Genomic DNA, 25,030 nt, shown 5'->3' on the forward strand with positions numbered 1-25,030 from the left:
CTGATGTGCACTGTCACTGAACATTTTATTTAAAAAAACTTGGAGAAGTTTGCATTACATGCATTTGTATAATATTCTAACTCACAAGATGGTGAAGTCGAGGGGAGAATGCATGAAGGGAATTGAATGCACAGCCCAACAAGTGAATTAAGAAGCCTGGTGATGTAGTTAAATGACACATGGCCCCTTCTCTCCTCTCTCCTCGATGCTTTGCCTTCTCCAATCTTCTCATTTAATTAGCATCCAGAAACTAAAGCATCTCTGTACGGCCGTTTGGAGGCGTTCAATTTAAAGCGCAAGCAGAGCATGCATGTTCTTAAATTCGAAGCCAACATGCCATGCACGCTATATACTGATTCATGACCGTATGTATATTCGCCAACGGTGCCTTTTTTATATCCTCCTTTCTGATAGGAATACAGCGCCATCGTCTTTCACCTCTTCTTATACTGTTATACAATCTGATCTCTTTCCTAGAGCCTGCCATTGCATTTGCAATTGCTTATTGAGGCCGCACCTTTAGCAATTCAAGAGAGCTAGGCTTCCGCTCACTGACTCTTGGTTTGGAATATTATATTGATTGTAGAACGATCCATTAGGGTTTTAATTGTTTTCCCTGAAATTAAAGCGGTTGTTGAAGCTTGATTCTAGGCTATGGGAGAAGCCTTGTCCGATATTTTCGAGCAAACTGATATGATAGGCGGCACCTTGCCGGAGGACTTATTTAGCATCCTCGACACGTTCGAGGACACCGTCAGTAGTGCTAAAGAGAGAGCTTCCATTGAAGGGAGCAACTTTAGTCCTAAAGTGACTCTGGTTTCTCCCCGAGTTGGCTCAAACTCCAGGCCGCTCGAGTCCGACGAGGGCCAAGCTCCCAAGAAACGCAAGTTGGATTCCCCACGGGCTCCGGCAGACTTGGGCAACCAGGATGGACAGCAGAAGACGACGCACATCACTGTGGAGCGCAACCGGAGGAAGCAAATGAACGAGCACCTGTCGGTGCTGCGCTCCCTGATGCCTTGCTTCTATGCCAAGAGAGTAAGATGATGATGATGATGATCAGTGACTGAATTTTCTTTATTTCTCCTCTCTATTAAATTTCTTGCCTTCCGTTCATTTTCTATTTCGCGTACGATGATGTTGTCAGGGAGATCAAGCATCCATCATCGGAGGAGTAGTGGATTACATCAAGGAGCTTCAGCAAGTGTTACAGTCGCTGGAGGCCAAGAAGCAGAGAAAGGCCTTCAGTGAGGTGCTAAGTCCAAGACCGGTCTGTTCCAGCCCCAGGCCACCACCATTAAGCCCTAGAATGGCCCTCCCAATAAGTCCAAGAACTCCCCAGCCGGGAAGCCCATACATGCCAAGGATTCAGCCACAGCAGCAACCGCAGCAGCAGCAGCAGCAGCAGCAGCAGCAGGGCTACCTCTCCCCTACGGTACTGCATGCAGCAGAGTCATCTCCTTCCTTTAATAGCGCCACCACCACCGCCACAAACGCCGAGATCGTGGCAGCAGCCAACTCGCAGTCGCCGGTGGCGAAGGTGGAGGTGAAGTTCTCGGGGCCGAATGTGATCCTGAAGACGATCTCGCATCGCATCCCCGGGCAAGCTTTCAAGATAATCACGGCGCTGGAGGGCCTCGCTATGGAGATACTCCATGTGAGCATCAGCACCAATGTTAGCGACGACATCATGCTCAACTCGTTCACCATTAAGGTAATAATTGATCAAAACCAAATCTTGATAAATAAGGATAGATGATCGATTTAATTAATTCTTCTCTTATACTTGGACAGATCGGAATTGAATGCGAGCTGAGTGCCGAAGAGCTTGCGCAAGAAATCCAGCAAACGTTCTTGTAACAGCAAGAGTTGTCTCTCTAAATTTCTCCTATGTATCTGAAGATGAAACTAGCTTGTTGGTAGCAAAGAGAATGGGGGAGGCACCTACAATCAAGTCCAACTCTAATTATTAATTAATTAGTCAGGAAGTTAATTAATGATGACCAACTAGTACTGTTGTTATTTCTTCATGTAATCTGTTGACTCAGTTCTATGTTTTAAGTATGATTGATTAGCATTGGAAGTTTTTGATGAGGTAGAATCGAGAAGAAGAAGAAAAATTAGCTAGCTAGGTGAAAAAAAAGACTTTGTTTTATTGCCCTTCTTAATTTCCTTGCACCTACAAATGCTCCATGTTTGCAATGTTGCACATTAATTACCTTATATAGACTAACGTACATCATTTAAAAAACAGCTACTGAACCAAGTACTTAAGTTTACAAAATACCTATTTTATTTAGGAATGTTTCAAAATATCAAATCATGTACTATTTTTAATTTTACTCTTATCAATTGATTAGTATTTAGGAACTATAACAAAACGTTCAATTTTTAATCAGATGAACTGATTTTTAAATCAATCGAACTGATTTACTTTATTTTTTTATTTTTTAAAAAACAAAATCAATTTTAGATTAAATTGGTTGATAGACCAAACAACTTTAAATTTATATGAAATTAGTTTCTATATATTCGTCTATATCTCTTAATTATATTCATGCCCTCAAATATCAATTTGACGTTTGATACATCAGTCGTTTTTATCCAAAACCAATTGATTGATCAAACGACCTCATATTGACATGAAATAAGTAGTTCTTATATGTCCGTCTACCTTTCTTGATTATACACATGCTCTCAAACATCAATTTAACATAATATATTGAGAGCAATGATTTTTTGAACATGAATTAAAATTTTCAAATATATTCAAATTTAAAAAATCATTGTTCTTAATATATTGGGACAAATTAAAGTTTAAGGACATGTATATAATCAGGAGAGGTAGACAAACACATAGATATTAGTTTCATGTCAATCCGAGGTCATTTAGTCTATCAGCCGGTTTTGGGCAAAAACGGTTGCTAGATCAAATGACCTCGGATTGATATAAAACTAGTTTCTATGTGTTCGACTAGGTATCCTGATTATATCTATGTCCTCAAACTTTAATTTAACTCAATATATTGAGAACAATAATTTTTTGAATATAAATTAAAATTTTTAAACATATTTATGTTTAAAAAATTATTGTTCTCAATATATTAGGTCAAATTAAAGTTTGAGAGCATGAATATAATCAAGCGAGGTAGATGAATACATAGGAACTAGTTTCATATCAATCCGAAGTCATTTGGTCTATTGACCGATTTTGGGCAAAAATGATTGATAGATCAAACGACCTCAAATTGACATGAAACTAGTTCCTATGTGTTCGACTAGTTATCCTGATTATATTCATGCCCCAAACTTCAATTTAACCTAATATATTGAGAATAATGATTTTTTGAATATGAATTAAAATTTTCAAATATATTCATATTTAAAAAATCATTGTTCTCAATATATTGGGTTAAATTAAAGTTTGAGAGCAGGTATATAATTAGGAGAGGTAGACGAACACATAGGAACCAGTTTCATGTCAATCTGAGCTCATTTGGTCAATCAGCTGATTTTGAACACGAATTGATTTTTAAAAATATTTTTTAGTTCACAAAATTATTACTCTCAATATATTATGTTAAATTGATGTTTGAGGGTATGGATATAATCAAGAGAACTAGTCGAACACATAGAATCTAGTTTCATGTCAATCCGAGGTCATTTGACCATCGATTTTGGGCAAAAATGGTTGATGGATCAAACGACCTAGGATTGACATGAAATTAGTTCCTATGTATTCGTCTACCTCTCCTGATTATATCCGCGCTCTCAAACTTTAATTTAACCTAATATATTGAGAACAATAATTTATTGAACATGAAAATATTTAAAAGTAGTTCGTGTGTTTGGCCTTGGCCCATCAACCGGTTTTGAACACGAATTGAATTTTTTAAATATTTTTAAGTTCAAAAAATCATTGTTCTCAATATATTGGATCAAATTAAAGTTTGAGGGCATGAATATAATCAGGATAACTAGTCGAACACATAGGAATTAGTTTCATGTCAATTTGAGGTCGTTTGATCCATCAGCCATTTTTGCCCAAAATTGGCTGATAGACCAAATGACCTTGGATTGACATGAAACTAGTTCATATGTGTTCGTCTACCTCTCCTGATTATATCCATACCCTCAAACTTTAATTTGACCCAATATATTGAGAACAATGATTTTTAAAACCATGATTTTTATAATCCGATCGACGGAAAAATACACAGAAAGCTGAAAAATACGACGGTGGAAAAAGAGCAGCGGGAAAGCAGCAGTGGAGAGGGAAAGGTTGAAAGGCTTACAGAGAGAAAAGCCACCTGAGGTGGAAGCCGAGGATCGCCGAAGCACTGGACACAAGCAGAATCGCCGGAGCAAAAATGTTGGAGAGCACGAGGAAAATGCAGAGTAAGGAAAGGCGATGTTGAGGCTTTATAAAGATGAGCGTAGCTTACCGGAGCCGTCCGATCTAGGACACGGGAATCAAAGCACGCATCCAACCGTTGAATTCGAACAGCCAAACGTCACATCGGTAGCTGTCACCTCGGACGTGCGGCGGCTACGGCGATGACACGCGGCACCCTCCCATAGGGCGGCATTTAATAGGCGTGGGCGCGTGCTCGGCCTTAATGGGGGTGATTTATGCATATTCCGAGGAGATTCGGACAGCGTTAGCATTGACCGCCCGGTTCACGCCCCTCCGGGAAGGATGAGGAAAAACATCCAAGTGCAAAGGCTCAATGCACCGACCGACAAAGAAAGATCAGTCCTACCTAGGCCGATCGGGATTAAACCCACCCTTCGGCTGATCGTCCAATCAGTCACCAGACTACTTGTCCAGTTAGTCGGACTTACAGCCTCTTTCGACTAGACTTGAGGGAGAGGCGCATGATCCGGTGGTTAGGTGGGGCTCGCTCGGCAGGAGGTCAAAGTGGTCAATGTCCTAGGCAGGCGTTCGATCGGGCGAACTACCTCCCCGATCAGCAGGAAGAGTAGCTGATTCGACACTTCGACAGCTCGGTTAGACGCTGAGCTTCCGACGCTCATAAAACTCAAAGTAGGGAGAGACGAAGGCTGAGCGGCCATCCCGCTCATCTAGGCAGTGGACGCAGCCTCGACCCGGTGGGCAGGACTCCCTCGCCCGACAGGGTAGAGCCGACAGCAGCTCATCGGACGAGCGGACGCTCGGCCCAGCCACTGCATCGCCCAGACGGCAGACTGGCCGAGCGTCTCTCCCGCTCGGCCCAATAACAAACAAAAGGGGCAGTTGGCAATATCTTTCTAGGGACCAGTGTCATCAACAGGCGGCATGGCCGGCGGTATGGTCAGACGGAGAATCGTACGATGGAAGCTTTCACTGTCACGTCAAGGATATGCTCGAGCTGTTAAGGTATGACGTCAGACACACTTTTCTGACATAACCTTTCCAGGTATGCTTTGAGAAGCGTGTACGCCTTAGGAATCATGCACACGCTTCCTGGGAGCTCTATATAAGAAGCCTCAAAGCTTCATCGGAGGTATGTTTTTTTCATTGCTATAGCTACAGTCACGCTACTGCTCCTTTCTTCTCTACTTCATTCATTTGCTGCCGGTGACTGACTTGAGCTTCAGAGGGTCATCGTCGGGGAACCCCTCCCTAGCTTGGCACTAACGACTCTGTGGTTGCAGGCTTAGCTAGTTGAAGGTCCACGTCGTCTTCAGTCGACGCCTAGTCAACATGAGCGTCACCTCTCCAGTGTCCGTCTACTCACTCTCGGACATGATCATACATGAATGATATAAAATTTATATTATACCACAAATTTGATATACTAAATTTTAAGTAGACATATATATATTTTTCTTATACTAAAATTTTCAGAACCGAAAGTATACAAAGAAGAAGAACCGAACCGAAAGTATACAAAGAAGATAAAGTAGTTTCTGAATTAAAATCAGAAAATATAATAGCGATACTTTTTTTAAAAAAAAATTAGTCGAACAGATTCTTTAAATACAACAGTTGAACAGCAAAAGTTCATGACATTTTTGAACTAATCCGAAGCATTTTACTGTAATATGACACTTCAATGACATCAATCTAAAAAAACAAGGTTTCAAACCCTACCTCCTTCCCTAGGAGTGTCAATCCAAGTATCTCGATATAATTTAAATTTCTAAATCAACAATTTATTTATTTTCATCACACATCAATCTAAAAAAACAATATAATAAAATTAAATATCCACCTCACATGTCTTAATTAGACTTAACAAATTGTTCCTCCGATAAGATATCTATCATACAATCATTTACGGAATTCTCATCTTCAATTCGATAATGGTGTAGGGGTGTCAATTTGTATAAATTGAAGGTTCAAGTTGTTGGTTGGTCCTAAAAAGATCATACCGGTTTCATTGTACAAAAATTTTATACAAGTGTCGAACTTTTCCTGACAACTTATTGTGTTCTTTAGAAATTAAATTCGAAATTGAAACGGAACTTAACATTATTGATTCCAAATTTAACTTATCTGTTTTTAGTGGTTTAGACTTGGATCGTAAACGATACTTAACATTATAGATCCAAATTCACCTAGGTTACAAATTTAATTAAATATTTATTTCGAAAATCGACTCCCAAGTTAAACATGGCGAGACACTTGGTCTTCTTGGGTATGGGAATATCCACCACTACCTCGACAAAGCCTCTTAACGAAATTCAATATTTAATTTCCTTATATAACCTTAGGTTTAACCAAAAAGAACAATCGAATCACAAGATCGACAAATAAAATAAAAGAAACACAACTTCGAATTACAAATCCGAAAATCTATAATCTCTAGCCTCTTGTCTTTGGAATTCATACAAAGAAAACTAGTATGATGCGGAAAATAATGACTAGTTATACCTTTCTTTGTAAGCAATAACCTCTTGATCTTCTATCATATTCCTCTTCTTATCTCAGACGTCGTGTGGGCGACGATCTACCGAGACGAGAACCACCCAAGCTTCCTTCTTCTTCTTGTGAGTTTCGGCCACCACAAGGATTCCAAGAATAGATGAGGTTCGGTCACACCACCAAGCTCCAAGGGATGCTAGAAACAAAACCTCCTTTCTCTCCTTCTCCAAGTAAAATCCGACCACCAACAAGCTCCTTGAGAGTTGATGTCGTCGGCCACCAATGAAGAAGAAAAGGAGGAGAGGAAGAGGATGAGAAAACCCGGCCACCACAAAGAAAATAGAAGAGAGGAAAACTAGAACTCAAGTTATAAGGTGAGACACCTCTACCCTCTCTTTTATATTCCTTGGTCTTGGCAAATAAGGAAAGTTTTATAGAAACTTCCTTATTCTCTTAGCCAATGAAAGGAAAGTTTTTTTAAAAAAATTCCCTTTCAAACTTAATGTGGCCGACCACCTCTCAATCATCCAAGCAAGGAAAGTTTTAAACACAAGATTAAAACTTCCTTATTTATTTCTGAAAATTTTAAATAAAAATTTCTCTATTAATTTTCCCTTCATGGTTGGTTATAAAAGGAATTTTATAAATTAAAATCTCTTTATTAAAACATGTGGATGGTTTTCAAAAAAGAAAGTTATCTTTAAAATTAAAATTTTCTTCTCAATCTACAAATAAGGAAATATATCAAATCTTTGCTTAATCTTTTGTAGAAACTTATAAAAGGAAAAATTTATAATTTTAAAACATTCTTTTAAATCATGAACATGGTTACAAAAAAAGGAAAGTTTTCTCAAAATTAAAATCTTCCTTTCAATCTACAAATAAGGAAAGATATCAAATCTTTTCTTAATCTTTTGTAGAAAGCTATAAAAGGAAAGATTTAAATTTTAAACTCTCTTTTAAAACCATGGAATCAACATAAGAAAAAATTTTAAAAAATAAAATCCTTTTAATTTTATTGTGGCCGACCACCTAAGATTGGACTCAAGCTAGGGCCGGCCACACTTCAACCCATCCAAGTCATGTCTTGGTTGGCCCTTGCTTGGGCTCCAAGCTTGGCTTAGCTGGCCACATAAGGATGGGTAAGAAGGTGGGTATAGGTGGGTATAATACTTTATAAACAAGAGACTACGATAGGGACCGAGAGGAGGAATTGATTTGGGTCTCCCGATGAAATTAAGCTTCCCGTGTTCGCCCCGAACACCCAACTTAATTTCATCAATAATAATTCATACCACTAAAGAATTATTATTGAACTACCGCACCAATCCCAAATTACATTTTGGGCTCCTTCTTATTATGAGTGTGTTAATCTCCCTGTGTTTAAGATATCGGATGTCCACTAATTAATTGAGTTACTGACAACTCACTTTAATTAATATCTTAGTCCAAGAGTAGTACCACTCAACCTTATTGTCGTGTCGGACTAAGTCCGCCTTCAGGGTTTAACATGACTGTTAGGATCCTTCGTACGGAGGCTAGAGAGGGGGGTGTGAATAGCCGACCCCAAATCGTCGTTTCTTTCTACAAAACGTGTTAGCGTAGCGGAAAATAAACACAGAAACGAAAGGGAAAGAAGACAAACCTCAAACAAACCGATGTAACGAGGTTCGGAGATAAACTCCTACTCCTCGGCGTGTCCGTAAGGTGGACGAAGCCTATCAATCCGTCGGTGGATGAGTCCCCGGAGAACCGGCTAATAAATGCTCCTTGTGGGTGGAGAAACCTCGCCACAATACTTGTAACAACAAGAAAGGAGTACAAGGAAAGCAAGAAGCAAATACAAACAACAATATGAATGCAACACTCGCTTGCCTTCTCTGTCGATCGGAGGCGATGAAACAGCAACTTCACAACCCAAACGCAGCAGCTGATCGACGACGGAAGCTCACGCGAAGCTTGAGCGAGCTCAACAAAGCTCGAACCTCGAGCACGTAGCGAAGCTTCAATCCCGGAAGAAGAAGAAGTTTTCGAGAAGCTCTCGGCCTCCTTTTATACTGCGGAGAAAGAAGCAGAGAAAATCTGGCGTTGCGTCGCGGCTAGTGCCCGATCGATCGTGGACCGATCAGAACTCTGATCGGTCCACGGCCGTCAGAGCTCGATCGGTCATGGGGACCGATCGGGCTTTGTTGATCGATCCACGATCGATGGCGCTTTCTCCGAACTCCGCTAGCTCGATCGTGCTGCGATCGGTCGTGGAGACCAATCAGGTATGCCTCCTGATCGGGACCTATCAGGGCTTATTGAGTGCGGTTCCTCGCACTCCTCAAGATGTCACCGATCGGTCGGCGGACCGATCAGATATCGCTGATCGGTCTTGCGATCGGGATCCATCTGATCGGTCCCCGACCGATCGAGCTCACGTAATCGATCGTGCCTTACATTTGTTATCGATCGGTCGTGAGACCGATCAGTGTCAGATAATTCGGTCTGGTGACCGATCGAGCTTGGTTTTGCCCAAACCAAGTCCCAAGTCTCCCAAACCAACATCCGGTCAACCTTGACTGTTGGTACATCATGCTTAGCATCCGGTCACTCCCTTGACTGCTAAGACTCCCTACCAAGTGTCGGTCAATCCTTTGACCCACTTGGACTTTCCTCTTTGTGTCAAATATCGGTCCTCCCTTGACCTACTTGACCTTCTCAACACCATGTCCCGATCACCCTTGATCCATCTGGATTTTCCTTGCCTTCACTCACGGGACTTTCACCTAGCTTCACTCACTAGGGTTTTCACGGCTTCACTCAGGGATTTCAATCTGGCTTCACTCACCAGACTCCAACCGCCTGGCTTCACTCACCGGGACTTTCAATCCTGGCTTCACTCACCAGGACTTCCACTTTCACCTAGCTTCACTCACTAGGATTTTCACTTGGCTTCACTCACCAGGATTTCCCGACTGCCTGGCTTCACTCACCAGGACTTCTCCGACTGCCTGGCTTCACTCACCAGAACTTTTCCCCGTGCCAAACTCCCTATTTAGACTTTCCCCGTGCCAAGTCTCCATACTTGGACTTTCCGCGTGCGAAGCTACCTGCTTGGACTTTTCCCGTGCCAAGTCTCCATACTTGGACTTTTCGCGTGCCAAGCTACCTGCTTGGACTTTTCCCCGTGCCAAGTCTCCGTACTTGGACTTTTCCAGTGCCAAGTCTCCATACTTGGACTTTTCACCGAATCAGGTCAACCAGGTCAACCTTGACCTACGGTTGCACCAACAATCTCCCAAACATCTATTCTTGTCAAACATCAAGAATAGAACTTCTCTTCTCGTCAAAACATCGTCAAACATCAAAATACTACTCGAGTCAGGTCAACTCGAGTCGGGTCAACCAGGTCAACCTTGACCTAAGGTTGCACCAACAATCTCCCCCTTTTTGATGTTTGACAAAATTCATAATCAAGTTAGGTTAAACCGATAACCTAACTTAGGTTTTCCAATTCCAATGTTCTCTCTGAACATTCTCCGGGCATTCTCCCATTCTCCCCCTTGGGACATCTCTCCCCCTTTTTGACATACATCAAAAAGAGGGAATCAAGGTCAAGAGTTTCTTCCCAATGAAAGTCTCATACCTTTCATCGAAACCCTTAATTTCCCCCTTGATACTAAACACAACAATCAACTTAGTGACAATCTCATATCACTAATCCTCAAAAAGTCTTAAGGAGTAAAAACTCCCCCTAAAAGTCAACTCCCCTTAAAGGTCAACTCCCCCTTGACCAGTGCACCAACAATTTCTTGGAGAGTTTCAAACCTTTAGAAAACCCGAAACTCAACTCCCACAGCTGAAATTTCATACCACAGTCGAAATTCAGCAAATTCAGCACGCATGATCGGTCACCGGACCGATCAGATCCTGGATCGGTCCCCGGACCGATCAGCCCTCTGGATCGGTCCAGTGACCGATCCAAGTTCAGATCAGGCGGTTTCTGATTTCTTCTCTCCCGAAATTCAGAAACTCACAACAAATTCCAGAAAATTCGAAAAATTATGAAATTTTGAGGATACATTCCTCATACCATATATTATCAAGGAAAAATAGTTTTTTTTTATGAAAATAATTCCATTTTCAAATCTTGATACAAAGTTCAAAAGTCTTTGAAATAGTTCAAAGTTAACTCTTCTTTGTATCAATTTGCTCAATGATGAATGCTATCACTAGAAAAGCTTCATCAAGGTTTTTCAAATCAATTTCAAAATGATTTTAAACCTTTTAATTTATGACCATAATCTTAGGGCTATATGCACATGACTTGTACACAAGCTTTCCCTATGATCCCCCAAATTAGAATTAGGCTCATCTAGGTACAAGAGCTATGCACCTTGATCCTAACTCATGATCCTAATATCTCACACACCTCTAAGGTGTATCAAACACATCCAAGTTAATTTTGATGTGAGATATGGGTTTAGGTCATTTTAGGCTAAGTTCTCATGCATTTGCTAAATTACACTTTGATCTCAATATCAAAATGTGTTTTTATCCTTAAATCAATTTCATTGATCATTAATGCACAAGATGATGACATGGCATATAATGATTTCATAAGTAAAAACATGTGCCAATGTCATGATGTCATGGCATAAAGTGTGAAACTTAAACAAAGCATGACATTTAAACTAACCTAAGCATTATCATGACATTTTAAATGATCATAAAATAAATATGATGTCATGACATGGGAGGGCAAACAATCATGGCAAGATTTAGCATGAATAAGACATACCTAGATTACCTATCTAAGTATCCTTAGCCTTAGCTAATACTTAAGCTTTAACCCTTGATTGCCCTAATATGCCAAAATCCTAATTTTGACACTTCTTGAACTCTAGATTCATTCATGCCACTTAAAGATCAAATTTATCCTCAAATCTTGGCATGCTTCATTTTTCCTCAAGAGTTCTCTAGATTTTCCCAAATTGTGCCAATTGAAATTAACATCATCATTTTCCATGATGGCACATTTTACTCTTCCATGGAGTAAATATTAATGATTGTTCCATTTCATTTTCAAAGGTTCCCAAAAACCTTGAAAATGCTCCTTGAGTGTCAATTTCCTCAAAGTTGGGTTAACTACCCTTCTAATCGGAGTTGACACTCTCTAACCCATCTATGAGGTAGAGAAGATGCTCCTAGGTACCCAATACCTATTTGAGCTCATTGGGTTCACTAAATATTCACTAGGGATAACTTCCCTAGCAACCCTCCTAATGACCCTCTTAGGCTTTAAAGCCTTGGTCATTAGGGACTCATCAAGATCAACTCTAGGGGTGACTCCCCTTGTGACCTTGGTGGTGGTCTTCCTAGCCCTAGATTTTGTTCCATAATCGAATGGAACATTATGATAAGTGGACTTGACCACTTGGGACTTAGGTTTGTGACCCAAACCTCTCTTGTCCTTTGACTTGGGTTTTTGACCCTTAGACCCTAGAGTTGACTTTTCTAAGTTCTTAAGAGCCTTTTCCAAAGTATCAAGTCTTGACCTCAAGACTTGATTCTCCTTTTCTAATACCTCAAGTTTTAATTTATCATTATTCCTTGAGGTATTTCTAGGCATATGTCTAGATGATTTGGGATTTCTACCTAGGTTCTCCTTAACCTTAGATGAGTTAATCCTAGTGTTATCATTTCTAGCATTGTCTTTACCTAGACTAACATGCTTGGTACCTAAGCACATATATCGATTCCTAAGATTATCATGCTTATCATTCTTGACAATTGCAATAAAACTACTAGCATGAGTCTTATTATTATTGCAAGAATGTGCCTTAAATGTTACCTTAGGGTTTGCCTTAGCTCCCCCTATCGACGTGCTCGGTCTCTTGTCCTTGTGAGATTGCCTCCCCCTCGGACATTGACTCCGATAATGTCCCCTTCGCTTGCATTGGAAGCACACCACGTGTTCCTTGCCCTTGCGTGTCGGGACTCCGGCTTCCTTGACCTTTGGCGCCGGTGGAGTTTTCCTAACCCTCTTTGGACACTTACTCTTGTAGTGCCCAAATTCCCTACACTCAAAGCACATTATGTGTAATTTGCTAGAAATTAAAATGCTTGAGTTACCTAGGTTTGAGGATGGATGAACGCTCTCTCCTTCATCCCTTCCGGAGGTAGAAGCTTCTTCTTCTTGCTCCGAACTTGAAGAAGAACTCTCCTCTTCTTCTTTAGATGTTGAGTGGCCCTCAACTTCTAAATCCATTCCTCCATGATGTGAACTCCTTGGCTCACTTGACTCCTCTTCATGACTTGAAGTGGAGTTCTCCTCATGGAACTTTGCCAAGTTATTCCACAACTCCTTGGCATCGTTATATCCACCTATCCTACACAAAACATCATTAGGTAAAGAGAATTCAATGATTTTCGTTACCTCATCATTGATGGTCGATTGGTGGATTTGCTTCTTGGTCCACTCCTTCTTCTCTAGGGTTTCTCCTTTCTTGTCCATCGGAGGCTTGAAACCTAATTGAGCACAACTCCAATTTTCAAGGTTAGACATAAGAAAATACCTCATTCATACCTTCCAATACGCGAAGTCGCAGCACTCGTAGAAGGGTGGAACGTAATGTCTTCTCCGAGTCTATCCCTTCTCTAGCTTGTGCTCCCACGGGTGTTAATCCGACGAAGAGCGCGCCTCGCTCTGATACCACTTGTTAGGATCCGTCGTACGGAGGCTAGAGAGGGGGGTGTGAATAGCCGACCCCAAATCGTCGTTTCTTTCTACAAAACGTGTTAGCGCAGCGGAAAATAAACACAGAAACGAAAGGGAAATAAGACAAACCTCAAACAAACCGATGTAACGAGGTTCGGAGATAAACTCCTACTCCTCGGCGTGTCCGTAAGGTGGACGAAGCCTATCAATCCGTTGGTGGATGAGTCCCCGGAGAACCGGCTAATAAATGCTCCTTGTGGGTGGAGAAATCTCGCCACAATACTTGTAACAACAAGAAAGGAGTACAAGGAAAGCAAGAAGCAAATACAAACAACAATATGAATGCAACACTCGCTTGCCTTCTCATCGACTGGATGAAGCAGCAACTTCACAACCCAAACGCAGCAGTGATCGACGCGAAGCTCACGCGAAGCTTGAGCGAGCTTAACAAAGCTCGAACCTCGAGCACGATGAAGCTTGATCCGGGAAGAAGAAGTTTTATGTAAGCTCTCGGCCTCCTTTTATACTGCGGAGAAAAAGCGGAGAAAATCTGGCCGTTGCGTCTGCGGCTAGTGCCTGATCGGATGCGTGGACCGATCGAGACTCTGATCGGTCCCGCCGATCGGGGAACTCTGATCGGTCATGGGGACCGATCAGGCTTCGATCGGTCACGGATCGATCGGCGCTTTCTCGAACTCCGCTAGCTCGATCGTGCTCGATCGGTCGTGGGGACAAATCGGTATGGCCGATCGGTCTGGCGACCGATCATGGCTTATTGAGTGCGGTTCCTCGCACTCCTCAAGATTGTCACCGATCGGTCGGCGGACCGATCGAGATATCGCTGATCGGTCTTGCGGACGATCGGGATCCATCTTGATCGGTCCCGGACCGATCGGCAGCTCACGAATCGTCGTGCCTTCGTTTGTTATCGATCGGTCGTGAGACCGATCAAATACCAGCGTATCCTTTGGATCGATGCGGTGACCGATCGAGCTTGGTTTTGCCCAAACCAAGTCCCAAGTCTCCCAAACCAACATCCGGTCAACCTTGACCTGTTGGTACATCATGCTTAGCATCCGGTCACTCCTTGACTGCTAAGACTCCCTACCAAGTGTCCGGTCAATCCTTTGACCCACTTGGACTTTCCTCTTTATGTCAAGTATCCGGTCACTCCTCGACCTACTTGACCTTCTCAACACCGGATGTCCACGATCACCCTTGATCCATCTGGATTTTCCTCGCCGGCTTCACTCACGGGACTTTCACCTAGCTTCACTCACTAGGGTTTCACGCTTCACTCACCGATTTTCAATGCTGGCTTCACTCACGGGACTTCAGCGCCGACTTCACTCACGGGACTTTCCGAATGCAGCTTCACTCACCGGACTTCCACTTTCACTAGCTTCACTCACTAGGATTTTCACGGCTTCACTCACCGGGATTTCCCTTGCTGACTTCACTCACTAGGACTTCTCCATTGCTGACTTCACTCACCGGGACTTTTACCCTGCCTCCCTATTTGGACTTTCCCGTGCCAAGTCTCCATACTTGGACTTTCCGCGTGCAAAGCTACCTGCTTGGACTTTTCCCGTGCCAAGTCTCCATACTTGGACTTTTCGTGTGCCAAGCTACCTGCTTGGACTTTTCCCCGTGCCAAGTCTCCGTACTTGGACTTTTCCAGTGCCAAGTCTCCATACTTGGACTTTTCACCGAATCAGGTCAACCAGGTCAACCTTGACCTACGGTTGCACCAACAATCTCCCAAACATCTATTCTTGTCAAACATCAAGAATAGAACTTCTCTTCTCGTCAAAACATCGTCAAACATCAAAATACAACTCGAGTCAGGTCAACTCGAGTCAGGTCAACCAGGTCAACCTTGACCTAAGGTTGCACCAACAATGACAATCATTATGAGCTCCTCTTGGGGACATTATCAACCTATATTTCTAGGACACAGATTCCTTCTATAATCAACAACACACACTATAAGTAATATCATTTCCCAACTTATTGGGCATATTGATTTATCGAGCTAAATCTCACCCTTTGATAAGTCAAAGAAATAAATACTAAATATATGTACTTGTTATTATATTAGGATTAAGAGCACACACTTCCATAATAACTAAGGTCTTGTTCTTTTATTAAGTCAGTATAAAAAGAACTTACCTTAAATGGTCCTACTCACTATACTCAGAGTGTACTAGTGTAATATATTAGTCAAGATAAACTAATGCCTAATTACACTACGACTATTCCAATGGTTTGTTCCTTTCCATATTAGTCGTGAGCACTGTTTATAATTTATAAAGAACCGATAACATGATCTTCTGTGTGTGACACCACACACCATATTATCTACAATATAAATTAATTGAACAACTACACTTAGCATATAAATGTAGACATTTGACCAATGTGATTCTTAAATGTTTATACAAAAAGCTAGACTTTTAGTATACACTCTAACACAAGTCGAGTTGAACATCGTGTTGAATAATATGGATTTTAAAAAATTAATCAAATTTAAATACATCAAATTTAATTTAATTTATCTATCGAGATAATCTGAACTGATAATCTCATACTGCTAGTAAAAATTGATTTCTATCAAATGCTGAGTGCACAGTGGCCGAGCAGGTAGAGCGACCGAGAGAACAAATCAGCTGAGCAGACAGTGAAGTAGAGCCGCTAAGTGATAGAGTTGGTAGATCGGTCGAGCAAGCAAATCGACCGAGCGAGCAGTGAAGCAGAGCAGCCAAGTAGTAGAGCTAACAAATCGACCGAGTGGGTCCAACATTCAGGCGACTGAGAGGTCGAGTAATGGAGTTCGCTGAACGCCAAGTCTTAATGGACGAGTGGTGCAGAGTCGTCGATCGGGAATAGCTTCCTAGCAACCAGCACAACAGAGTGGCTGATCAGGCCGAGTGGCACAAAGTAGCCGAGTGAGTAGGGTGGTAAAGTCGCAGATTTGACCGAGTGACCGATCGGGCAGATCGATCGACTAGGTAGTGTGGCCGAATGAGCAAATCAGCCGACTAGGCAGTGCAGTCGAGTCATTAAGTGGACAGAGTAGCTGAGTGGGTCGAACATCAGATCTGGCTGAGTGGTTGATCAGGCAAAGTTGCCGATCGGCTAGAGCTTTTGAGCGGGTAGAATGATCGAGCATTCGAGCGACAGAGCGGACTGAGGCCTATGATGGACGCAGTAGCTTTCTTGAACAATGGCTAACCGTGATTCCTACCAAGGATTGGTGCCCATGTATCTGCTTAAGACCGTGATCTCTCTTTATATAGACAGGTCATGCTCGCACACAAGTCTATTTCCCAGAATACAATGGCTAACGGTCATGCTCACAGACAAGTCAACTTGGTTCAGAGCAATCCGGACCTTGGATTTGCACCTCTTGTGTATCTAGGCATGAAAGAGAGCCTCTCCCCATGCATATGTTCATATCATCAATGCATGTGAATCAATATAAACCAACCAATATACTTTGAAACTCTCAATGTGGAACTAAAATTCCATTCATAATGGAGCATTTGTCCTCTTTTACCTCTTTTCCATTTACATATATTCAACAGATCGGTTATCAAAAAAGGATTTCAACCTAAACCTGATTTGAATCCAAACTCATCTTGAAAATTCTAAATCCGAACTCGAACTCGAACTCGAATAACACGAATAACCAATCTAACTCACCCAATTTGAAAAAAAAATATATTTTTTTATTATTATTTTGTTTCCCTTTTATCTCACTATTTTATAGATATTATGGTTGTTATACTATATTTATTTATGTGCATAAAATAATTTTAAAATAAATTTTAATTTAATAAAAAATCTATAAATCTTAAATTTAGATTAATCTGATCCGAATCCAATTAGAAAATAAACCAATCAAAAACCTCTAATCCAAATCAATCTGAATTAGAAAATCTTTAATCTGAACTTAATTTTTTTTTTTTTTTTTTGATCAAATGGGATTTGATAATTGATGGGTTGAATTTATTTTGGACACCTCTATCATGGTGCGAGTAATGACCTCGTTCGACCCCACAGGTCATTCGAGTTGGTATATGGTGGGATGCTTGCCACATGAGGTCGTGGGGTCGAAACTCAGGGTAGTCGGGGCGTAAATCCCCGGTCCCTGTGCAACTCACCCCACCTGTCATATGCTCGTTCAAAATACTGTGATTTACCTCCCTCGTGATGGCCTTGGGTCAGATGCGACGAAGGCGCTGGGGACGAGCGATTTCATCTTTTACCATATGAGTAATGACCTCGTTCGAGTACAGAAGGCAGGTTTAGAAAAATAAGGAAATACCTAGTGGTCCTTATTCCTTACAATTGGAGGAGAGAAAGAAAGAGAAGGGGAAAGGAGAGGAGTGGACTACCAATGAGGGAAGGTAGGTCGGCTAACGGAGGCGGCTGGAGATAGTTGAAATTTCACGAGAAAAGGAAGAGGAAGGTGGGTTTGGCGTGGAGCAAACAGAGGAGAGTGTGGAAGGGTGCCAGCCAGGGCGTTGGAATCCTATCCACGTGAGCCTCCTACCCATGGGTATCACATCTCTTGAAACTGGAAAGCTGCAGTGCCCCTTTACCTCGATAGATTCAGGATAAAACTGCGAGTTGCAATTGGTTAACTTATTATTTTAGGTGTTAGCGTTGGGTCAGGTAGATCCGTACAAAGGCTAGTCCAAGCGTCAATCCAGGTAATTGCAATATATGGGCCGATAGGTATATAGCAACCACAGCTATAAGTGCATCCAATGGGAGAGCTCCTTATTCTCTCTGTTATTATTTTTTTTATGGGACCACAACCAAACTTACGCCGTTAGAGATGCCATGTTGTGGATAATCTTATTTAATATTTAATTAATTTAGATTCGACACCGCATTATCAAATATATATATCAAACAAAAATTTAATTTGCACATTTTTATCTTGTATATTCAGGGGTCCATCCTCATAAATTCGGACGCTCAGACGTCCTTTTGAGTATTCCGATTTTCAAAAATAAATCGGATGCCTTGAAATATGTTGGAGATCCAGACCCATGAAAATGAGTCATGAATATATATAGGATAAGGATGCAAAGAAGTGTTTAAGAGCTTGACTAGCTAGCTCTCAGCGTCGGACAAACCTAATAATTTATGCGACTCATGATTTTAATTAATCCATGTGGCTCTGCCCATGCCTTATCCCTTATCCCTTCTAATGTCTCGGACTTCTTTGAAGGCATGATTAAGGCATGACTAAATTAGATCAATCATAATTCGACAAACTCCCTATCAAAAAAAAAATCATAATTAATAATTTAATCTAAAGTATATCATACCGTTCACATTTTTTATGATATTAGACCGTCCGTACTGATTTATATTTTTAATTTAATTATATAGTCGGATCAATTACCTACCGGATTAATTAGATTGTAAAAAATTAAATACATGAATTACTAAGAATAAAAATAAAAATAAATGGAGGACGATGCTACCAATATGGAGAAAAAACAAAGGCCAACAAAATTGACAACTACTCGTCAGCTGAGACGCCGAGCGAGGGCAGGTCATTGGCCGCTGGCTGCGCTACCTTGTCGCGTCCTCCGCACTCACCTGCCGTTCTTTCCCTCCCTTGCTTCCCTCCCTCCGCTCTATACTTAATCCCCATTTCCTTCTTTGTTCAAGCCTGCACCGATCTCTCTCTGCCTTTTTTTTCCCACCTACTTTTTTTCCCCCTCCCCGGGCTATATATTCTCCAGCTACCGCACACCTCTCCTCTCGATCCTATGCATGCACCTCCTCAAGCCATAAGCCATGGACGGCCGCCGCAAGAAGCAGCGAAAATTGTCCAACGGCTCCGAAGGTGAGCTTCTTCTCTGTCCGCTCAATCATATCGCTAGCTCACACAAAGTACTGATCCGTGAGGCTGCAGCAGAGGTGAGCAGCGCGGAGTGGGAGTTCGTCAACATGACTAAGCAGGAGGAAGACCTCATCTTCCGAATGTATCGCCTCGTCGGCGACAGGTAGCGGTGATTAGCTCATGGCTCCATTTCCCACTCTGTTTGGAATGAAAGAATAATTGAGCTTGTTTTGCAGGTGGGATCTGATAGCAGGTCGCATTCCGGGTCGAAAAGCTGAAGAGATAGAGAGGTTCTGGATCATGAGGCACCGTGAAGACGGCTTTGCTACTTACTAAACTACTCGCGCATAGCTAGCTCGCTAATTAAGAATGATAATATATCTTTTTCTTTTTTCTTTTTTTCTTTTTTTTGTTTAGGATGTAAGATCCGTTTGTTTGTTGGTTTGTTGTTTTACTTGAGCATGCAATTACTGGACGAGCTTTATTTGAATTATCTAAGCCGATGAGAATTCATGGATCGACCAAATTAAAACCAGTGGGGTTTTAACTAATTAATGCTCAACAGTGGATGTATTTTTAACAAAATTTAGTGCTGTCTTTCTAATCCTGCTTCATTTCATTCTTTGCTGCCGGCCAAAATGTTGTCCGTTTTATCAGGTGGGCAACAAGTTAATTAAAGGCAATTTTCCGTACACAATGTTGGGATTGCCCGTGGCCTTTAAATCGCTTTTACCCCCTTGCGTTGTCTGCATTCGTTCCCGTTTTCTATCGTAGCCACATTTTCAAAAAAATGATTAAAAAAAACAGCTTTGGTTAGTTCGGATATACGTGACAACTCACTACCCAGGGAAAGCAAATATTTCTCTATCTTATAAGCAAAGATCTCTTCCAGACCGTTGAAAGTAATCACTTTATCTCATCGTCGAAAATCACAAAAACCGAAATCGTATATTATAAAAAAAAAAAATCAGAATTACTGATAAAAATCTTAACCGAAATAAAATTTTATCGGTAATTATTAACAGAATTTAATTTTCAAAAATTTAATTTCCGTTAGGCTGCTTAGGGTCACCGTCGGAAAAAAAATTCCGCTGGTAATATCAAATAAAATTTCCAATGGAAATCAAATTCTATTAGTAATAGCTGGTATAATTTGATTCATGCCCGCATAATTTGGAATTACCGACGGAATTGTTATTCCGCCGGTAATATCAAATATAATTATCAACGGAATATAGATTTTATTAGTAATATTAAAGAGACTTACCGACAGAACAATGTTTCTGTCGATAATCTCCAATGGATCCGCCAGTAAGTCCAATTAAAATTAGGGTACTGTTCCGATTTCCTTTTCCTCACACGCGATTTCGACTTCTTCTCCCCAAATTTCTAGCACTTCGACGATTCTCCATAAGTCTCTTCGTCCCCTCTCTCCCTCTTCCCAATTGTCGACTAGCGACCGACACAGCATGGGGTTGGTGGTTGTGCCGACCACCATCAAGTGGTTGGCGGCCACGTCGACCTCCAAACTGCTATTGGTGGTTGTGCTGGCCACTAGCACGAGGCTGGCGGTTGAGCCGACCGCTATCATTAGGCTAGCGGTTGTGCCGGCCGCCAACACTTGGCTGACAGCTATGACGGCCACTAGCACCCGATAGCACCCAGCTGGCTTCTTTGCTGGCCGCCAGCACACTGGTTGGGTGGCTGACAGCTGTTGGCCGTGTATGGCAGTGTGGTCGGCCGCCACTTGTTGGCCGCAGCTGTCGGCTTCACCACGACTAGCACGTGGTCGACCGATAGCTTATCCGAGTGCTAGCTTTGTCGATCGTGAGTCTGCATTCGCTAGCTTGGTCCTGCCATGAATTTGTCGTCCTAGCTTATTATCGTTTGTGATTAATTTTAGCTATTTTTTTTATTTTGTAGTATATTACATTTGATGTTCTTCTTCGATTGAACTACACATTTTCAGGTATAATTTATTAAACATCATCTATATGCTATTTTATATAGATAAATTTAGATGCATAATGATATAGTCATTTTATTAGTTTAGTGTTGGTATATTTACATCTAAAATAATTTTTAATTCTTAATTTAATAGTTTTAGCAACTGTACTTTGTAATAAATTGTATGAAATTATATTCTCATTAGATAACAATATATATGAACAAAGCTTGGATGTATAATCGATTAGATAATAAATTTATTAGAATGATTTTATTGCTGAAGTTGAACAATTTGTGAAATTTAATAAGAGTCATCCAGTATGTATAAATGATACCGAGTTACGATGTCCGTGTAATTATTCCAAATATAGAAATAGAGCCTTATGTGATGAGGATATCATGAAAGTACATATATATAGAAATAATTTTGTCCCAAATTACTATAATTGGTATTGTCATGGAGAACCTTATTTGTTTGAACCAATTGGACCTTTCTAGTGGTTCGTTATCTAGTACAACTGTTATTAGGGAATCATCAACTAATGATATTGCAATATAATCAATAGTTCACGATACGATGAATGCAGTTGATTATTCTAATATAGGTGAAATATCAACACATGAATATTAACAATTATATGAAATGTTAAAGGCTAGTGAAAGAGAAATGTAGGAAGTGTTGGTGCAATCATGTCTTGGGTGTTTTCAATGTGTTGACAGCTATTTAAGTTTAGGTTAATACGTTTGGATCTAACGTGTGCTGCAAGTTTTGCATGAGAAAGTCCTTGCAGGTCAGAAGACCGGGTGTAAGGCAAGAAAAGTCCAAGGAGATCGAGGACCGGAGTCTTGGCAAGAAAGTCCAGGGATGCGTTTATCTGGCACGAGGTGTTGGTTGGGAAACCAGCAAGCAATCGATTGGTAAATCGATTGAGGTGCAAAACTAAACAGAATACTGCTGAATCGATCAGCCGATCGATTGACAACCTTTGCACAAGAGCACAGAATGAACTTGGATCGATCAGCTGATCGATTGGAGTAATCCAATCGATCGGGCGATCGATTCACATGTTTTGCGCAAGAGCACAGTGCAAACCTGGATCGATCAGCCGATCGATTGGGTACACCCAATCGATCGGTCGATCGATTCACAAGGTTTCTGCACGAAGGAGCAGTGCGACTTTGAATCGATCAGCCGATCAATTGGAGGTAACCAATCGATCGGTCGATCGATTGAATTGACTGAATCGATCCAGTGTTGGCCCAATTGATCGTAACGATGCTCAACGGCTATATTTGAATCGATTGGAGATGTGCTCAATCGATCGAAGACGACGGTTATGTGAGAAACGACTACTTACAAATACATATAAAAAGGGAAAAACAACTGTAGCAAAATACCATCTTGTATACTCATTGTGCTAAGCAAAAAGTGAGCTCTCCAAGTGGTTTCAAAGAAAAAGATTTGAGTCTCTTCCTCCTAAACCGAGATCTCATCTTGTAAGAGGAAGAGATAACCCTTGTAAAGGTTTCTCCACCTTCATTTGTGATAATGAGAAGGAGAAGTTCATATTGGAGCTTGATCGTGTGGGTGTGTGCCATGGATTAGTCACCTCAAGGAGGTGGAGACCAAGTAAACCAAGGAGTTAGCATTGCTCTCTTGTTTTCTTGCTTTTCATTTCTTTCTATTTTGCTTCCGCTAATAAATTGTAGGTGAAAAATCGAAGAAAGGCTATTCACCCCCCCTCTAGCCAAACACAAAGGTCCTATCAATTGGTATCAGAGCAAGGAACGCATCGGAAGAACTTATCGTCAACCGAAGCATTAAGATGACGTTTCAAGAGGGATATAACATCGCTCGACCACCTTTCTTTGATGGCAACGATTTTGCATATTGGAAAAGTAGGATGGAATATTATTTAATGAATGATATTGAAAATTGATTTAGTGTTGTAAATGGATTTGAGAAACCAAAAGACGGATCGGGAGCACCTCTTCCAACCAAGGATTGGACAAAGGAGATGGCAAAGAAGGCCCAAGCAAATGCAAAGGCCACAGCAACCCTACAATGTGGACTCTCAAAGGAGCAACTAAGCAAAGTAGAACCATTCAATTCCGTCAAGGAGCTTTGGGAAAAACTCATTGAGTTGAATGAAGGATCAAGCAAATCAAGGAGGGCCAAGAGAGATCTCTTGTTGGGGCAACTTCAAACCTTCACTATGAAGACCAATGAGACCGTGAGTCAAATGCACGGTAGATTCAAGGAGATAGTAAATGAACTTCATGTAATAGGTGAGAAAATTGACAATCGAGACCTAGTAAGGTATGTTCTCCAATCCTTTCCTAGAACCACCTTATGGGCATCAATGGTTGATGCATATAAGGTTTTTAGAGATCTTTCTTTAGTTAAGCTTGATGAATTATTTTGCGAGTTTGAACTTCATGAACAAGCTAATGTGGTTTCAAAAGAGAAAGGTATGGCTCTTATTGTAGAAAAGAAGGAAAAGAAAAAGAAGAAAGAAAAGAAGATGAAATCCTCATCATCCGAATCCGAGCAAGAATCATCGGATAGTGATGATGAAATGTCGGCAAGTAAAGTGGCACATTATGTCAAGAAGATGATGGGAAGATCAAGGAAATTTACGAGAAAGGATGTGAAGAAAATGTTTCAACCGTTAAAAGGTAAAAGTAGTCAAAGTTCAAGTTTTAACACTAATATCATTTGTTATGGATGTAACAAGAAAGGACACATCATGTCAAATTGTCCGGAATTGAGGAAGAAAGAGGAAAAGGAGAAGAAGAAGGAGAAAAAGAAGAAGGAAGCCATGGTGGCTCAAGCTACATGAGATACACCAAACGTTGACTCATCGGATGAGGATGAATTATGTCATGTGACCCGACATATGACATTTATGACATTTGAAGAAAACAAAGAAGAGTCAAGTCAAAAAGAAGGGTCAAGTAAAGAGGATTCATCAAATGAAGGAGAGTCAAGTAATGAATCATCTTCAAGTGATGATGAGGTAAAAGAATCTCCTAAAATAGAATTTCTTTATAAAAATATTGCTCATCTCAAAAATGCTTTTGTTAAATCACAATCTAAGGTGAAGACCTTGAAGGGAAAGCTTAAGTCCATTAAAAATGATACATGTTCATCTAGTGAGTCAAGCATGCTCAAAGAAGAAAATGAAAAATTGAAAAATGACGTAATTGAGTTAAGAGCATGTCTAGAGAAGTTCACAAATGGATTCAAATATTTAGATATGATCATTAGAGACCAAAGAGCCGTTTACAACAAAGCCAGAATAGGATATAGACCTAAGGAAAAGGAAGTTGCATACATGTCTCTAATCAATGGTACTAGAAATGATGCACTTAGGAACAATGTTAAGAAGGATCCTAAAGGAAAGGTAAGACAAGCTTGAGTGCCTAAGAAATATTTGAATGATATTTCCGAATCAAGTGCATGAGTACCAAAGAGTTGTGTGTTTTATGTTGTTTAGGTAGAAGAGAAGAAGGATGTGAGTATGTGGATTGTGGATAGCGGTTGCTCAAGACATATGACCGGTGATGTGAGCAAGTTCTCCACAATAAATTATATAAAGATAGGAACGGTATCATTTGGGAATAGTGGGAAGCT

The 25,030-nt window shown here is 41.0% G+C and overlaps 2 protein-coding genes across 3 annotated transcripts; both read left to right on the plus strand.

Annotated features, from left to right (window-relative positions):
• Positions 1 to 377: 377 nt before the first annotated feature.
• LOC122053745 (transcription factor SPEECHLESS-like) lies at positions 378 to 2,133 on the plus strand. The gene is made up of 3 exons (XM_042615725.1): positions 378 to 1,038; positions 1,148 to 1,714; positions 1,795 to 2,133. The coding sequence occupies exons 1-3, from the start codon at positions 655 to 657 to the stop codon at positions 1,858 to 1,860; spliced, it is 1,017 nt and encodes a 338-aa protein (XP_042471659.1). The 5' UTR covers positions 378 to 654; the 3' UTR covers positions 1,861 to 2,133.
• Positions 2,134 to 19,091: 16,958 nt separating this feature from the next.
• LOC122053746 (transcription factor TRY-like) lies at positions 19,092 to 20,065 on the plus strand. 2 transcript variants are annotated; one of them, XM_042615726.1, is made up of 3 exons: positions 19,092 to 19,449; positions 19,519 to 19,609; positions 19,683 to 20,065. In XM_042615726.1, exons 1-3 carry the CDS (start codon positions 19,401 to 19,403, stop codon positions 19,780 to 19,782), a joined length of 240 nt encoding a protein of 79 aa, XP_042471660.1. In that variant the 5' UTR covers positions 19,092 to 19,400; the 3' UTR covers positions 19,783 to 20,065. The 2 variants fall into 2 exon arrangements, with proteins under 2 accessions (XP_042471660.1, XP_042471661.1); XM_042615727.1 differs by having other exon boundaries at positions 19,118 to 19,449; positions 19,522 to 19,609.
• The last annotated feature ends 4,965 nt before the right edge of the window (positions 20,066 to 25,030 follow it).

The sequence above is a fragment of the Zingiber officinale genome, chromosome 3A (assembly GCF_018446385.1).
Source record: "Zingiber officinale cultivar Zhangliang chromosome 3A, Zo_v1.1, whole genome shotgun sequence".
In the NCBI taxonomy this organism is placed as follows: domain Eukaryota; kingdom Viridiplantae; phylum Streptophyta; class Magnoliopsida; order Zingiberales; family Zingiberaceae; genus Zingiber; species Zingiber officinale.

Coding starts and splice junctions, on each gene's coding strand:
- LOC122053745 (XM_042615725.1), top strand. CDS start 655: ATGGGAGAAGCCTTGTCCGATATTTTCGAGCAAACTGATATGATAGGC. Junction 1,039..1,147: donor CTTGCTTCTATGCCAAGAGA/GTAAGATGATGA, acceptor TGATGTTGTCAG/GGAGATCAAGCATCCATCAT. Junction 1,715..1,794: donor TCAACTCGTTCACCATTAAG/GTAATAATTGAT, acceptor ATACTTGGACAG/ATCGGAATTGAATGCGAGCT.
- LOC122053746 (XM_042615726.1), top strand. CDS start 19,401: ATGGACGGCCGCCGCAAGAAGCAGCGAAAATTGTCCAACGGCTCCGAA. Junction 19,450..19,518: donor ATTGTCCAACGGCTCCGAAG/GTGAGCTTCTTC, acceptor GTGAGGCTGCAG/CAGAGGTGAGCAGCGCGGAG. Junction 19,610..19,682: donor TATCGCCTCGTCGGCGACAG/GTAGCGGTGATT, acceptor CTTGTTTTGCAG/GTGGGATCTGATAGCAGGTC.